This window comes from Hylaeus anthracinus, unplaced genomic scaffold (assembly GCF_026225885.1).
Source record: "Hylaeus anthracinus isolate JK02 unplaced genomic scaffold, UHH_iyHylAnth1.0_haploid 11981, whole genome shotgun sequence".
In the NCBI taxonomy this organism is placed as follows: Eukaryota; Metazoa; Arthropoda; class Insecta; order Hymenoptera; family Colletidae; genus Hylaeus; species Hylaeus anthracinus.
This window is the reverse complement of record NW_026534329.1, coordinates 5852689-5870906: the sequence shown is the minus strand read 5'-3', so window position 1 is coordinate 5870906 and position 18218 is coordinate 5852689. Positions and strand designations below refer to the sequence as shown.

At 41.7% G+C, this 18218-nt stretch overlaps 1 protein-coding gene across 1 annotated transcript in view; it reads left to right on the top strand.

Annotated features, from left to right (window-relative positions):
- The window catches only part of LOC128885779 (uncharacterized), a 253435-nt gene that overhangs the window by 211519 nt on the left and 23698 nt on the right, over window positions 1–18218 (top strand). The window contains exons 5-6 of the mRNA XM_054140055.1: window positions 11165–12069; window positions 13547–15146. Coding sequence (XP_053996030.1) covers window positions 11165–12069; window positions 13547–15146 — 2505 coding nt within the window. The remainder of the gene's footprint in view (window positions 1–11164; window positions 12070–13546; window positions 15147–18218) is intronic.

Genomic DNA, 18218 nt, shown 5'->3' with positions numbered 1-18218 from the left:
CGGGGAAAGTTTTCCATGGAGCACTCGATGCCTCTAGCAAAGACTAATGGAAAGGGGAGCGTATAGAGAGGCTCGTAGCGCATTAGTTATGTCTAGATGTTGTAGTACTCTGTAGACATTGATGAATCAATAGTTGGCGAGAATGTATCGTAGTTCAATTCAAGAAAAACTTCTTGAAATGTGAAGATACACTGTGGAGCATAACTATAGCACCAATATAAATAAGCGAATTTTGTTAGCTTTAAAATTCCGACACGTATGGATAACTCTCTAATCTCTCTCTAAACTCTCTAATTTTTGTTTAAATACAGTGAAACATTATATGACACATGGTACATTTCTCTTAGCGCAGAGGAAGAAATAATAATTTTAGCATATCGAATGAAAAGTGTCAACATTCGAATGCTCGTTGAGATCTGCTCCCAGTGAAATGAATACACAATGCTTAATACACTAACCATTTATAAAATTAAAAAATGAAGTATTCATATTAACAATTATCTCTACTTATACGCAACTAAAAGCAAAGGTGTCGAAAAACCACCTTTCGGTCGTAGTATTCCGAACTTTGAATGTCCTCTGAACATGCTTCGCGTTCGCATACACATGGACATTCTCCTGCTGCAACAGAAAACGAGAACAAAGAGCGGAAGTTATCCTGCTCCTCGCAGAGCTCGTTTTCTTCCGCGCGAACTTTCGGCGTTGTACCTTTCTTCGCGCATCGATCTGTTCCCGACTGAAAACTGCGTAAGACGCTCCTCTTGTGAGAGGTACGGACAGCATTTTAAGATCATTTCCGGCAGCGTGAACCTCTGAAGGATAAGCGAGCAAAGGGCCAAGCAACGACGGAGGGAGGAACGACGCTCGACGGGAGTAAGGGCCAGCGACAGAATAAAATTACTGGAGTAAGTAATTCGAGGACAGAGCCAGTAATTGCCACTCAAAACGCTCAAAGGCGTTGCCCTTTTCCGCGTCTTTTAAATTCACCGCTTGCCTTGGAATCGTCGCGCACGTATCTTCGCTTTGCAGACGAACGTCGCGAGACAACAATCAAAGACGGGGACCAACGAAGAGACGAATGAAAAGAATTCTCCCTGTACATTTTATCTTTCGGCCAGTTTGTTGCCGCCGAGCTATTGAAATCCGCCTGTATTAAACGTCTAGGTGAAGGGAGTCTCGAGTTGCGATGCTTTCTTGCACTTTTTAAACAGAGTCATAATTGGACTGTAGACTTTGTCCATTTGTGGCATATGCTAACGTGGATAATACATGCCGTATGTAAAATATAATCCGCAAATTTATGCTCTTTGCATATGTGCACGTATTTTAAATTTAACGTAAGCTTCTCGTATTTGCATACCCCAGGGATGCAGAAAATCTGCGGTCTGGATAGAATGAAAGCAACGTCCTTGTTACATTTACATACAAACATACATATGGACGGATAATATAAATTGCTGGTAATATTCAGAACGTAGATATGCATATGTACTTATTGTGCAAAATAGATTCTGTTGTATTCTTTTTATTTTGTTTAGATAAGGTTAAACATATTCTATAACTTACTTCTATAACTTACTACTTACTTCTATTGTATTCTTTTCATTTTGTTTAGATAAGGTTAACCATATTCTATAACTTACCCAGATGCCACAGTGTTAGTATAGTACAGAATACAGTGTTTCTATAACGCTGTAGATGTTACTTTACTTGGTTTGCTTCAACGCGGTGGTATAAAAAAATTTCAATCGAGCCATGATTGAATCATACTCCTTGGTATAGCTTCATCGAGCGCAGGCGTCTCTTTAAATTAAACCAGTAATCAAGAAAGATTGTATCCGGGGTGTCACCGTCAAAGATTCACGTGTCTCTGCAATCAGGGGATGCTTCAATCATCTCGTAATGGAATCTTCATTCCCACACTGGTGTTTGTGCCAGTCCACCGAAAGGAAAGTTAACTCGCTTTCAAAGCGAACCTCTTACCTTGTTTCTCAATTTATTCTTTCTTTGTGCTAGTTTCGTATTTGTCTTCGTAACCTTGACTCGTTAGGAGCTACTTTTTGCATGAGAAAAACGCGCCCTCGAGGAGACCAGAGATTCGTATCTTGAAAGAACCCTTGGTAAGATCGATGTCCCCGATATCGAAATCGAGTGAGCTGTAATCGAATTTTATCGATGACCGATAACATTGTTGGATGTTAAATTCCACGTGTATCGCACTTAACCTCATGAATTGAGTGGAGATGCGAAGGATAACTATTTCTCTAACACTTTGGTATCAATTTTTTTTTTCAGTTTCGTAGCAGACAACAAAGTTTACTATTTGTTGTTTTTCACAGATAATTTCATGTAACTACTGTAGTTTACCAGAAATATTTGCTCGGGATTTTGATATATTAAAGTATCAACTTTCATGAAAAACGCAGATTGCTTTGACACTTGTGTTTACAATTAAATGTGCTTTATGGTATGATTGGAGGAAGATCATAGGTATAGTTTTCTCTTTTTAAAGAAATGGTAAGTTTTACTACAGAGTGGCGCAGAATCAACTTCTACGCCTGGTACCATAGAAAAATATACTTAATACACCGAAAAGCTCCGAAATATACTTTAAAATACACACAGTTTTAGGCAATATCGAGCAACGAAGCTAGAACTGGATAGAAATTGACAGAACAACTAACGCAAAAGTCTACGAATGATTAGAAGAACGAACGCAGCCACACCACGGAAGCCTTACATTTCCAGGCCTATTAGGCTCGGCGTATAAGTTAACCCGATCGTTCGATGACCCTTGGCACGGCTGACACATTTCAGCCGCGGGATTCGTCCAATCCCGAGGCCGTAGCCATGAATTCTAGTATACCGGAACCAATAACCGAGATTGGCTTTCGTTTCGTCGCGGCGTAGACCCGTGTAATCTTTCGCAGCCACCTAAGAAGCCCCGAAGATCCTCGTGAAGGTGGCTGGGTGATTTCGTTTAAGGCCCTCCTCATAGTGCTCCTTCCCTTTTCCTTCCTGTTTCTTTCACAGACGATACAATCCCACGACCCACATACTCCATAGAAACCGAGCCCACCTCGGTTATGTTACGAGGACAATATCTAATAAAAAGCAGAGCGAAGTGGCTACCACGATGGCGAGGTTTGCTCTTTTATAAAGCTTTCGTAGGAATTTTTCCCGTCATTGCCTTCTCCCCTTCCGAATAACAGGGGAAACGGTAGATCGTATGAGTGACAGTTCGGAGATTTTTACGGGCCTGATCCCAGGCATTTTATTCCTGGATTATCGCGTCGTTCTCGACGCGTTGCTAGTGGACTGTTTTGCTGCACGGCCAGTCCTTTATCGAATATTTTCATATTGCGAATACAATAGACGTACATCCGTGAATCAGAAAATTGAACAAACTTAAAATTGTGTCTCGAGACTCTTGAAAATTGGTTAATTTAACATTTCTCGTAGTATTTAATTTCTTAAACTTGCCAAATTCACGAATCCTATCCAGACTTAATTTTATTAGCGCCTCACATGTGTAATTAATTTTTGTAGTCCCTTAATGAAAAGTCCTGTGGCTTCGTTCTAGGATAGAAATTTATTTTTAGCTCGTCTTCCCTTATTATTTTTAATAAAAAAGGGAGGAACCAGTTCTTGGACGAAGGAACAAATAAGCAAACAAAAAAGAATTTATTCCTTAAAAATTAATTATTACATTTCTATCCCTATGAACACTATGACGTACGATGCATTGAACGTACTATTTGGCCAAAGCCTACGAAGCAATCAACAACTTTCATCGTATACTAATCGACCAATTGTCGACTGCGCTGCTTCGAACGAGACCGATCGTTGTACAAGTCTCATAAACGAGTTCCAATACACAATTTCCATGAGTTCGAGGCATTAATCTCCGATGACCTTGACTCCTGCTCGTCAGAAATTGCAATCTCTAACCTCGTTATCCCTGGAGATTAACCGATTCCGTCGCGCTGCTTTTAGACGCGAACGCTAGACCACTGTCGAACACTGTTCGATTTCGAACCTCGGTTTTCGTAAATAGCTCGCTAAATATTCGGTAAGCGCAATTCAGCATGAACAGGCACGCTGCGCGAGTTGCGTAACAACGCGCTGTTATCTGTAGTGATTGCCAGCCAGGGGGTTCGTCGCTCGGAGGCCCTAATAGATTCATTAGGGGTAGACAGTACACCCCCTTCGAGTGCATCGCGAACCCTAACGCGTGTACACTCTATTTCTACGGTACACGTCCCTTCAATCAGTCGCTTCGTCGCTCGCTCGCTTCGTGTATTCATATTCCGTTCATAGTAGCATACTATGCAGCGGGGCGCCCCCATTCGTCCGCTCATTCACGAATCCTCGCTTCCTCCGAGTTGCTATCAGCAGTTTGAACTTCGCATAGTGGCGAGATACCCGCGATAGCTCGTGGAACCGGTGACGTAGGTTGTCCCACTTCGAGCAACTCATAAATATCGATGACTGAGAGACGATTCGTGTATGGAATAGGATAGGTTCCCTGGCATTGTCTATTATAGCTTGGATATTCACCTGGATACAGGTGATAGTTCAACATGTAATCCTACGAATTTATATGTGGTCTATGATGTCCTGGCAATTTTGATAATTTGGAGAAAAAATGTTTGAAATAATAGGTTTCACTCAGCTATCAATTGCGATGGAATAAATTTTTAAATATACGCTATTTTGTTAAAAAGTGGAGATCACCTTATTACCGAAGTGGTACACGTACTACCACGATCTGAATGACGTGGTAAATAAATGTGGGTGATACACTTGTAGAAAATTAATAATTTCTTTATTTTAAAAGAGGTGTATGCAAATGAGATTATAAACGCTTACAGTTTGTAGAATATAATCTACTCTTAAATATTATTTCTTACAACTCGACAATTATGGCATAGTATGTCGTTGTAACATGGTAGAAATCATATTACTCACAGAGAGATACAGACTCAATGGATGCAAATCCGAAATAAGTAGAAATGACGAATAATGGTCAGACACATCAGACAAGTTGTACTCAAGTACGCGAGTACCACAAGAAAAATATATTATTGGATAAAGTCAAGGTGGCCTAGACTTTTTATATAAAAATTTGGACATTTTTGACATGTTCTATTCTGTCGAGGTGTCCTGTCGGCGATTGTCCGAAAAACTCGCCTAACATTTTATGAATTTTTAGTATCTTTTCTGTATTCCAAATATTGTTCCACTTTTTCTTAATGCAATCGTGCAAGTGTTTTTTTAACATCTTGCACAATTCGTTTTCACTCTATTCCACTCTATTCGTAAACACTCTATTTTATTCTAGAAAATTATATAATGAGTTTCAGTTATGCCTAAACAAGTATCGTGTTACGAATTGCTTTCTTTTCGCAATAGAATGTGCTTGACGATTTTTATAGCTAAACCACTCTCCCTCGCAGACTCAATAAGCTAGTCGTTAGTCGCGTACCTTGGTGGCTTATGTGTTTACGCACACGCCAGATTCGCAGGACGCAATATATCACTCTCTAAGCACTCACGCGACCACTCACCGACTCACGCACCGCGTTATCTACAGGTTTTGGTCGGACGGTCGTCTAGCTCGCACGTACACCAGGTTTCGAGCGATATATCAGCCAGCGCAGCCCGGACACCCCTGGTCGCTACTCGTTTACTTCATAACTCATTCGGTCATTCAGCGAGTCACCCCGTTACTTCTCTCCCGTGTCCCTTTTCCACGGGGTCCGCTGTTTTGCGGATACCTCGGAAATCTGATTATCGATCGGTAATCAATATCGGCGCAATTTGGCCTTACGCCAGGATACCGTGTACGTGTATGTCAACCGTGTGCGCGTCCTTCGATCTGACCAGGGGGGATGATTGAAAATGGTGCACGTGCGACCCTGCTAATCGCGCTCTAAGCGACTTCGAACGACCATCTGATGGCGTCCGTGGCTTTCCTGTAAATATTTCGCCATTCTTTTATCTCCACCCCTTACGTAACTTTATTATAGTTTTATCTTAGTTTCAAAGTTAGTTTCAAATTTTCAACAGAAATAATTTTTATTGTATTTCAAGTAGACAGGTCAGCTTGGAAACGTTTATGTACGTATTTTTCATTTGATGTCTATAAATATTTGTCGAAGTAAACAATCGTTACTTCCTGATAAACTCAATACCAAAAGTCAATATCAACGGTTTTACAGGAGTGATAAAGTGGCCGGGAATAAAACCCCGGTCCTCGAAGGCACTTTCGGAATTAAGTACTCTGGCTGTTATTTTTCGGCTGTTCGACAGAAACAGTTGGAGCGAACAAGCGCAAGATAAAGTCCTGGGACGTTACGTGTATTACAAACCTTTTTTAAATATATCAAGCTGCCTTTTTATTAAACTTGTTTCATTCAAGATACAACCCCAACAATGTTAATAGTAGAGCAGCACTCTGTGATTTATAGAGATCCTGGATTACCACCGTTGTTTCGACGGAAATTTGATGGCTAGGTTTCGATAACAATGACCAACGATTTGCAGGAAATTCGGTGACAGTATCTACTTCTGCATAGAAGACACTTGCCTAATGGTTTTCGTGTCATGAAATGTAACATTGACGCTCATCAATTCATAAGACACTAATTTTCGACAACTTCCGAAATGGAATAATCAATAACGATAACAATGGAGCCATGAGCTATGACAGTGACAATCCCCCAGTCGTGGAATCATATTATGACGACCCTCCGCCTGTTACAATGATGGAGATGCCATTAGTGATTAACACGATCCGCTGATTTTAGGTTTCGTACAGATACGAGTGATTCGATATCTAATTTTGTATAGTACTAGAAAACTTTCAGTTTGCAAACTCGCAGAGAAGCAGAGCCAAATAAGTAGAAATGGCGAATAATGGCCAGACACGTCAGACAAGTTAATTCAAAATTAATTCTTTTGTGAACAAAGTTTCATACGAAAACATTTTGTCTTTTATTTTCGATTAATTTTATAGTGTAGAATGACTGTATGTGCTACAGTTAATCTACAGGGTGTCCCAAAAATGTTGGAGGTCCTTGAAAGGGGTGGTTCGGGGAGTATATTGAAACAACTTTCTCCATAGCGAAAATTTGGTTTCAAATCACCCCTTGAACCACCCTTTTCAAGGACCTCCAACATTTTTGGGACACCCTGTATAATTCTCATTGCTTTGTTAAGAAAAAACACTTTTCTTATCGTTACTTGTAATAATTTTATCAACGATCGTAAACAAAACCTAATTGACAGAATAATGACCACATAATGTATACGAAATAATACATTTCATGTGAATTTTTTTTTCTATTTAATTTGTATCAGCTGTATCATTATTTGCTCTGTAAATACTTCCACAATCTCTGTAGGCGATAACATCCACGTCATCCGAGTACTAAGATTATTTCTATAGATCGGTTTACGAGTGTAGACAGGCAAAATGATTTTTTCAATTTTATCGTACTTTCCCGAATATGAAAAGTCGTTCGCGAGCAACGTTTCCAACGACATTGCGAAAACCCCCAGAGCGATATCGGCTTTTTTGGGCAGTATGCATGCGAAACGAACGTTAGCGCCGTTGACACGGAAACATGATGGATGTTTTGGGCGTGCGCCATTTCAACAATGCATCAATTCGTCGTACATATCGAACGGTTAGGTCCGCAAGGCGAATGGGTGGTTGGAACTCGAGGACGCTTCATCGTTTTTAAACAAATGTAATTTCCAATGGAACATTGGCAGAAGTCGGAGTAAATAAATCAACTGGTACACTTTGTCTCTATATTTTTGCGGTATTTTTGTTCTTGGAATTTAGATGTCCTCTTATCAAAATTCGTTCGTTAATTTCATGCCTGTATACAAATGGAATAAGAAATTTTGTATATTCAATGTGTCTGATTTGTGAACAATTTAATATTATTGCAAGAAACAAAGGTAAATGGAAAATAATTTGAACTGATGATTAAAGAACACGAGGTGACGTCAATTCTATTTCTCTTCTACAATTTTCGATGATGAGTTTACATTCAAGAACTTATTATAGAGGATTTCCTGCAAAACGTGGTATCAACACGTAAAATTCTAATATTGCATGAAAAATGTACACCAAAATGTAGAACACAATTTCTTTCCATGATGCTTTATTTTGGAGAAAATTAATTCTGAAATGCTACATGTACGCTTGTCACTTGGATTACGTGTCTGACCATATCTCGCTATTTCTACTTGCGCGACAAAATCTTGCATGAAAGAATACACCAAAAATATGGAACACAATTTTTTTCCATGATGCTTTGTTTAGAAGAAAATTAATTTTAGAAATACTACAGGCATGCTTGCCACTTTGATTACGCGTCTGACCATATCTCGCTATTTCTACTTGCGTTGGGAGTTTGTACATCTTAACGGTGCAACGCGACATCTGCTTTAAGGGAAATGGATATAGGTGTAGTATTCTACCTACAGCAACAATTATAAACTATTAACCGTGACTAAATATAATTACATCCATATTTAAAAGAGTCAAAAATACTCACTGCTCGTGCTTGTAGTTTACCGTTTCGCGAAGAATTATCGCCTGGGTGCTGGCAGTACATTTCGTCTGCCACCGTTTATAAAAGAATACGAATATCTTTGCATACATCCTCGGTGTTCTTCGTCGCTTATATCTACAGCTGGAACGTGCCGGAAATAGCGGAAAGGAAAAATGAAAAGGAATTGTCCGAGACCCGTCCGCAATTTCGTGAAAGTGGCGGCACGTGTTATAATTTCCGGGATTCATTGTTCAGGAATTAATTTCTCATTTCGCGTTTCACGGTTCGGCCGAGGCCTTTTATATTCGTATGGCGAGGACCAACTTTCGACGGTCTGGTGATAATGAAACCGCGTTGAAATGTGTAATAAGTTGATTCGCTATGCTCAGCGCAAATTCATACAGACGAGTATGTACCTTCGTCTTTCGTATATGTAACTAGATTTTCTGTATCAACATCAGTCTCAATTCTGTATTAACACAGTTTCACGTTCTCGTTCTCTCGTTACCGATGTTGGGAAACTTTATTTAATAATTTCCGTACTGTTTGGGAGAACGTCTCTTCGAAATGATCGTATCGTATGCAATGCAATTTTCTGATTACGCATAGAATTTCTTCTTTTGGATATTGTGGGACATTTCCACATAGTTTAACAGCTAAAGACAAACTGACCTACTCAACTACTTCTTTAGACAAACTGAAGTGTTCATTTTCAAAAAATACATTTTTTACTGTCCAGTGTCGTAGTAAAATACATTGTATTAAATATTAATACCTTTATTCTCGCCTAATACCAGCTTGCCTGTAATCCACATTGTAGCAACCCTGTTCAGAGATTTAACGAGGCCTCTTCTCTACTCTCTATTAACTCTATCCTGCTTGTAGTCGACATTGTATCAACCCTCTTCAAGCACTCGACGATGCCTACTCTCCTCTCTCTATTAATTCTATCTCGCTCCGAGTCCACGTTGTATTAGCCCTCTTCAGGGATTCAACGAAGCCAGCGACACAAGAGATCAGACGGGATTCTGATAATAATTTTTTGCCTCCATTGGAAAAGTTTTTTCCGTATATCCGTGAAGGCAGTACCTGTCAGACGCAGCTTCTGGCGTGGTTTATGGTGTGCCTCTTGCACTTACCACCCTAGCAAGGAGGAGCGAGGAAGGATTTCGCTAGAGCCCTCCGGCCGAGCATAATGCTCCCATTATCTCCAGTCCTTTCGTCTCTACCGCGTGCGTACGTTCGGCTGGCTAACGTACCGGGTGTCCGCGTAATTTCTGGCTTCCTCGCAGTACAACCCAGCCTCGTTTTACCTCCGATGCTCGTGACGGGATCGTAAACTAGGGTGGGGTTGGCGTTAGGCGACGCCGGAACGAGCCAAAGTGCGCGAAAGAAACGACAAGGATGGAGGGACGGTGAAGAGACCGTGTCAGGGTAGACAGGCCAGAAACCATTACGGTAATATCTCGTGGACCGAGGAAGTGATTTTTAAGGAGAGGAGGCTGCCATTTCACGGCAATTTCGTTCTCCCCATAAGCATTTTTGCTCTCGTTTCTTCGGCGCCTGAGTAGCCGAAGCCACCGACGCTTCTATAACGGAACGATTATGAAAATTTCGCGTCATTTTGGCGATTTCATTTTCGTCCACGTGGGACTCTGCCAGGTCTCTTTTATACATTACTGTCACGGCTTCGAACTCAACCTTCGAGGGAACGGGGAGGAAGGGTCGGGATCTGCTCCCATTTTGTCGATGCTGAGCGTCGCTGGGTAGCATCGCGAGTGATCGGTAGGATTATTGTAAACCTGTTACAGTAAGGCAGTGAGCATCCTTTTCTCAGAACCTACCGAGTCAGTTTGTAATCCCATAACTTAAAGATTTAACATTCAGGAACGATGTATTCCGTTTCACGCATTATTTATTTTGTGTTACGTCTGTAATGTGAACCTAGCAAAACAATCTCTATCCAAAAAGAACAATTAAAATTAGACACCAAACGTACGCAGACAGTATTTTCGTAACATGTATTTTCGGCTGAACTGTACTTTGGGGGACTAAAAATGATTGACTTTGTTTTTATATCATTTAGTAGCTTTTGATGCCTAAATCACACAAATGGAAGGTTTAATGTTTGAAATCCAACGGTTTGAAAGTTATTCGTATCTAAAGTTGAGCACTTTTGGTGTACTTCGCAAGTTAATGCGACACCATATTGGCTTTTACCGCTGCTCTGTTGGTAAATTAGGAAGGGAACGTCATTTCTCCAATCACTTGTTATAAACAGATGTTCGTAAATAGCGTTCGTAGCTGAACAATACATTTTTAAATAACAACAAAATGGTAGAACATGTTACGAAAATACTGTCCGAGTAAGTTTGCAACGGCCTCGTGCATATTGGGTGGGCTTTGCCACCCAACGAAGAAAAAGCCAATAATTTGTAGCGCGTCGAAGTAAAGTTTAACCCTTTGACAAATTTTAAAACCATTCTCCTATCAATGAAACCAGTAAAGAAGCACTGCATCCATGAAGCTTATCCTCGTTACCTGAATTCGTTACATGAAAACATAGCACGTGCATTCGTTTCTTGTTGCAGACCCCTCGGCATCGGGATCGTCCTGCGAGGATGACGAAGAGGGTCGCCAGGCGGACATCAGGAAACGCAAGAACAGCGTGTACGCGACTTCCTCGTCGCGTACTCGCTCTGTAGACAGGGACAAGGAGATAACGTCCATCGACGGTTCTGTAATCGGATGCGTAGCCCTGGTGCACCTCGCCGATCAATCACCGACAGAGTCCAATCAACCGGTACGTCATCCGTCACCCTATTACTACGGCGACCTGTTCAAGGTGCCCGAGCAGATCAGCAAAACGCAACCGAACAAATACAGGAAAAGCGTGAGTCTCGACGTCCCGGGTGAACGATCGAGGACACCCGGTATACCGAAGAGGAACTCGGTGGCAGGTGATGGGGGTACCTATTCGTCTCAGCAACAGCAGCAACAGCTGTCGCAGCCGCAACATTATCAAAGCCAGGATCTAGTGAGCCCCACGTCGGGGAGCGAGCATGCTGTCCCAGCCAGGAACGAGATCCTCTCGTCGTGCATCATCACCGAGTGGGATCATACCCTCATGCCTCCGCATAGGCTGTTGAGTCATGACCTGCCTACCACGGTTTGTACCTGCGTCGCATCGCCAGACGAAGAGGAGGATGAGCTAGATGAACGTCAGCCGCAGTTAACGCGGCACCAAGTGCGCAAGCTACGACGTACACGGAGGATAGATCCGCAACCGATACTCGTCGAGGACGAGGACGACGTGGAGGGAGAGGACGAAGGGGAGGAAGAGGAGGAGGAGGACGTGGAGGTGGATGAAGACGAGGAAGAAATGGCTAGGCAACGTCACCTCTACGAGACGGCCTTCGACTGCAAAGTCAATCGCTCCGACGACGACCTCGATGACCTCGATCGGGTCACGAATCATCCGGTGTTGCACTCGCAGGTTAGTGATTCGAATTCTTATTCCTAATCGCTACGACAAAATCTCTTATTAGTAGGTTGCGGATCTTTATGCGTTTATAGGAAATTTGACCGTGCAAGAACCTACAAAATGAAAACAATATGCTAGAATATAAAAAAGATTGAAAGTAAAGTTCATGTTACAATATTTGCAGAATCAAATAAATTCCCATTTAGGTTCAATTTTTGTAGGTACGTTTTTATTTTGCATAAATATCCGCAGTCTATTTATTACGTTTCACGTTTTTCTTTTTTGTTTTCAAATCCATTTAACAATATCGTACATGTTTTATTGTTTTTAAATACATGGACAAATTATTCTTATCGACATTGTTATCTGAGAAATGTTCTGTTAATATCATCAGTACTCGTCTTAGAATGTCACGATATTACGAAAGTTGGATTGTTGGGTGCTGACTCAGGATTTAATGGAAAGTAATTAAAGTCTGATACAGCTAAAAATGTTACGAATTTTCGGGCTGAAAATTACGTATCTCCCGCTACCGAGCACAAATTAGACTTTAATTGCGGTTAAACCGTACACTTGGTTGTTACGCGCTGATCTAATTGCATTTTCGCGATGAATAAGTAGAATTTAATATGGTAGAATATGAATTCCAAGCGATTACGTCATAATGTTAAGTTGAGTAGTAAATAATATTCGATTGTTTTCATCAATTTTACTCGCGCATTATTTATACCAACTAGTTTCAATCTCAATATTGAAATCACCATTATCAATGGGAACATGTATCTATTTTGTAGCTTATGTAGAAGTAACAATATCATTAGAATAAAAATCAGAAAATTTTTAATCGAAAGAGATTCGTATGGATTCGTGAATCTAGTCGTTGTCTGGATAGTGCTTCCCATTCGATTCCATTTTTACCTGAAAATGATATCGATGCAAGACCTGACTCCCAGACGGTGTACAAGCGAAGGGGTTATTCTTGGATATTACAACCTGCGCGATAAAGTTACTCTCGTCGTTTACATACCCATTTACCGAACAGTGTAATTACAGTTTCAATGCTTAAAAATACGTTTCTCCGTTGCGTTAACCCCTTGAACTACACGCTATCTCTTGATTGCTCAGGCCATAGTAAACATTAATGACTACATCAATGACACTCGTCATTGTAGGGCAAAAAGTTAACACGTTGACTGCCAAACTGATACTCTTGACTGTAACTTGACTGTAAACTTTCTACTGTAATTAAATCTTCTTTATAGATTACCAGAAACTATATAATCAACAATTATCGTGATGTTTGTGTTTGTAACTTCATCGAAATTCAAATATTTCATTCTCTTTGACATCACATTTTCTTTAACATTTAATTTCCAGAATCAATGTTTTTAGTTCTTCAGTGAAAAGCACTGTCACACATATATGGGACACCGCGCGTTTCTCGCGAGTGCTCGGTCCAGCCCTAACCCCACGCTGTATTAAATTGCAGGTGAGGAGCAACAGCGCGATACCGGTAAGCAGAACGAGTTCGTCGACGGACACGTCGAAGCAGCAGCAATCGCAGCAGGTCCTTTACCCTGGACAGTCCCACAGCAGCAAAGATCGACGCAAAGTCGTACTTCTCCGCCCAAAACCGATTCCGAGCCGTCTTCAGCAGCAGCAACAGCAACAACAGCAATCAGACAATATTTCTACTCTGTCCCAAGATATCGAATCCCTCCAGATCAATTCAAGCGACGAGAAGAACGGGTCTCCGCGGCTACCGGCCAGAGGCTACACTCCGTCGCCTCCATCCACGGCACCGTTGCCAGCAAAGTTCCACGGGAATCGTGATCACTTATTGCTGAATATACGCAGCACGCCGAATCTACCCTCCCAACCGGACCATCCGCGCCTGAAAGACTTGAGACTACCCGTGAAGTCGTTGCTCAGGGCCAAGGACTCGCCGCAGAGCAGCGAGGGCAGCATACTGGAGATCAAAAGCAGACCAAAGAATTTTGCTCAAGAGAACGTGGAGTCCACCCAGGGTCGACGGTTCGACAAGGAACTGATCCTGGAGTTCAAGGGCAGGCCGAAGGAGGAGAGACAACGACCGCGAAGTCTGATCCGCGAGAGCAAGCCTATCATGGAGTTCAAGGGCAGGCCCCACGAGGCTGAGAGCGACCTGCTGCGACCGCGTCGCGACGTAGGCCTTCTGGAATTCAAATTGCGGACCAGCAGACGCCGACCAGGGTACTCCAGCACGGAGAGCATGGCTACCAGCAGCAGCGGCGGTAGCATGGAGTCTCTACGGAGCAGCACCAGCGAGGGCAACAGATCCACCAGCAGCTCCGAGAGCCGCCATAGCACCAGCCTCAGCTCTCACAGCTCCGACAGCGGTAGCACCAACTGCTACCACCGTCACCATCAACAACCCTCTATGACCGGTTTCTTGACTCACCATGCCAACAAGCTCCACATACTCTCGCCCATTTCCGACAAGTCGTCCCAGGAGCCGGCCTCGGAGACCTCCGATAACAATCGCAACAACAACTCGCAGAAAGCTTCGCCGGAAGAGAACCTCACCATGGAGAACAACGTGACCGCGTCCAACATCGCCAACACGAACACGGCGAACACTAACACGAACACGAACTCGGTGACGTCGCCCATGGACACGTCGTTCAAGAAGAGGCGCACGCCGCAGAACAAGAATCTCATCAATCTGGCCCTGCAATCCTCGTCGTCTGGCGACGCGGAGATCCAAGGGTCCGACAGCGGAATCTCGATCGAGTCGCGGGCGGGGATCAAGTGCAAGCCGTTCGGTTTCCACTTGTTGAAGCCGCAGCTGGATAACATCAATCTTGTCGACAACGAGCCCGAGCTATCCGATCTCCCGTTCGACATGCCGAAGCTGCGAAGGAGGCGATTGCTTATGCAACAGGACGCCACGACTTCTGGCAGCGCGACCAGCGTCGATTTAAGAGACCTGCCGTTCGACATGCCCAAGCTCCGGAGAAGACTCAGATGCATGCAGAGCACGGAATCGAGCGGCTCCCAGGCATCTTCCAGTCTGTCTGTGAGAGACGTGGAGCCACCGGCGCTGTTCGGTAAGTCTATGCATTTATTTGATTGTTTGATTGACCGTTTCGAATCGGTTGCGGGAATCGGACGGGTGAAACCTATTCGGTTGGCTTCTTTTAGACGGAACTAGAGCTGTGATCTTTGCGACTCTTAAATCTACGAAGCCTGGATCTTGAAGCTTCTCTATTCAAGGTCAACTTGTCTATTGTTTTTGTTATTTGAGGGTTCGGAGACAGTGTTATGTCACGATTGACGAAGAAAGTCTATGTACTAGATTTCTTATAGAAATATATTTTTTCCAGTTTGCAAGACCGCTTTCTATTTTTTAATCGACTTCGAAAAAGGAGGTTACTCAATTCAACATATATATTTATCTTTTTTTTTGTATGTGTAATTTTGCGCTGTTTATATGTATAAGTCTTAATCGGTTTACTATGAATCAACAATTACATTGCGATGATTAGGTCTTAACCACACTCTTGTGGCCACTTTCGAATATGTTTAATTTAGTTTATTTCTTTAATGTATAGTTGTATGCATTCCCTGGTTATCTAATTATATTTCATATGGTTGTGTTGTCTCTTTTTACTAACCCTAACATGAAATTATACATGAAAAATGGTATAAATATTTCGAGTACGGAAATATTATTTGAAGGAACAAATATTGCAGGAAAAAAAATATTTCAGGTAGAAATTGTATAATAGTAGATACTCTTAGACTTTAATTGCTCCGTACAATAATTAGGAGAAGTTTCATGAATATCTCCAAATATTTCGAAGCAATCACGTCATATGTACACGAATTTGCTCTCCGATAACCTATAAAAATATTATAGCAAAAATACATATATTTACATAGACGATAAGGAACACCGACAACCTTATAATTTAAACACGAAGTAACCCTAAATAAAATTAGTCTAATCACAAAATTCACTCTTATGAAATACGTAGCATTTACCTGAAATTTTTATCAGTGTTAAAAATACAGTATTCCAGGCGTCCAAGTTAAATAAAACCCCCTCTATAGTGCATTTGAACTCTTGTCACCCTTCCTGCCGACTTGAAACAGAACCGAATACTTGGAACAGTACCGCGTACATTAAACTCGTACATCGAGAAAATGGCACTCAAAATTTATTGTTCGACGTTAGAGGTTCCAAAGGGACGCCGCCCTCCCTTGATTGAGCGTCTAGCCATTAAAACGTTAAAAAGCGTCCTTTCGCCATCTCCAGGTAAACTGAGTACTTATCAAGGCTAGGGGACACCGTAATTCGATGCTGATCGTTATGAACCTTCCAGACAGCGGCTAATATAGTTAAGCTTCACTTAGCGCCCGCATCCCCCCGACTAAATATTTAATGTTACCAACACATGCTCACTACTACGTAACGTAGGCGCGAAATTTTTGTATTTCTGTTCGATGTCCAACGAAAAATTACTACGTTAAGATTCAAACTTTACTGGTATCATTTCTCCTCTGAAAATATACAATAAAACAAACATATTTATTGCAAATAATAAAGTATAGTCTTTGGAAAGAAGTGTCGTTGCAAATTCTGCCATAACTCTCCAAAAATGTATGCAACGTTGTAACGTATGTAATAAAGAATAAAACGCAAAGTCGCGTCTAGATTAACGCGTTGGCTGCCAAGTTAGAACTCGCGAAAATTGTTGCAAAGTTAAAATTATGTCTCGGGACTATTGAAGATCGGATAAGTTAACATTTGTCGTAGTATAGAATTTTTTAATGTCTCCAAATTCACGAATCCTATCTAGCTTTACTTTTTATAATTGCCTCGCCTTTGGAGTTTTCGTAGTTCCTTAACGAAAAGTCCTGTCAACCATTTTTGGTTGTCGTGACGACCAATATTCTTAAAATCACAAACTGTAGAACAATATACAGAGTCTTCAATAAAAACAATAAATAATCGTCTCCAAGGGTTCGCCATTAATGAAAGTAGCAACAATTAAGGTCGATCTTCGCAAAAACAGTGGCCCAATAACACTCATCACCTGGGTTGAAAGACGTGAAAGAAACCTTAACGTTCTCCTAACGACGTTTCTCGAAGGAAGGGGTCCAGGATTAGGGATCTACGAAGACTTATGCGTCATCGATCACCGATCGCCCGTGATTCTCGAATCTGGCCGCGATTTACGGACTACACCACGCCGCGTTCGGAATTAGTCGGCCGATTAAGCTTCTACGCCATCCTCTACCCCCTCGATGTGGGTAAGCAACGCCGTGCTACAGTTACTCCGGGTTTCGTCGTCCAACCTGATGGGAGTTTAAACGCGTGCCGTCTACCCTTTGGGGACTGAAATTGCGAAAGCTCTAACGCGAAAGCTTCGAGAGAGCATCGTGGCTACGTACGCAGCCTGCAGGCGAAATCCGCATTGCATAGCGTCGATCAAGGGGATAATAAATACCAGCTCAAGGGTCTTTGGTAATGTAGGCACGCTGGGGTACGACGGAGATCAGCAGGATTGGAATTTTACTCCAATAATTTATTAATCACAAATGGAACCTTGATTAAGGGGACAGTCGTTTTTTTCTTAGCTACGAATATCGATTTTCGAGGTAATGTTTGGAAATTATTTAGAGAAAGTCTGTTTCATGTTAAAGTATGCAACTTTGACCATATATTTACTTAGATTTCCTCTATATACAGAGTGCGGCCGAATAACATGTACCAACGGGCACGAGATGGTTCATTATGCAAAAATAACAACAAAATATGGAATAGAATTTGTTCATTCAAAGTTTAGTTTTTGAGAAAATCGAGTTTGAAAATCTTGTTCGCACGTACGCTGTTACGGTTGAGTTACGGTTCGTCGAGCACCGTATAACGCGTATCGTGTTTATAAACAATGTCTACCCAGCATGTAAAAGTTACCGAGTTCAAGAAAAAATACACAGAAGACGTTCAATGAACAACAGTTTCTTTGATCAATTACGCAACTTAGCCGAGACAGCATACGTACGATTAGGATTTTCGAATTCAATTTTCTGAAAAACTAAGCTTTAAATAAAAACATTTATTGCATGTTTTGTTCTTATTTTGTTCATAAGGAACTACCTCGTTCCCGTTAGTA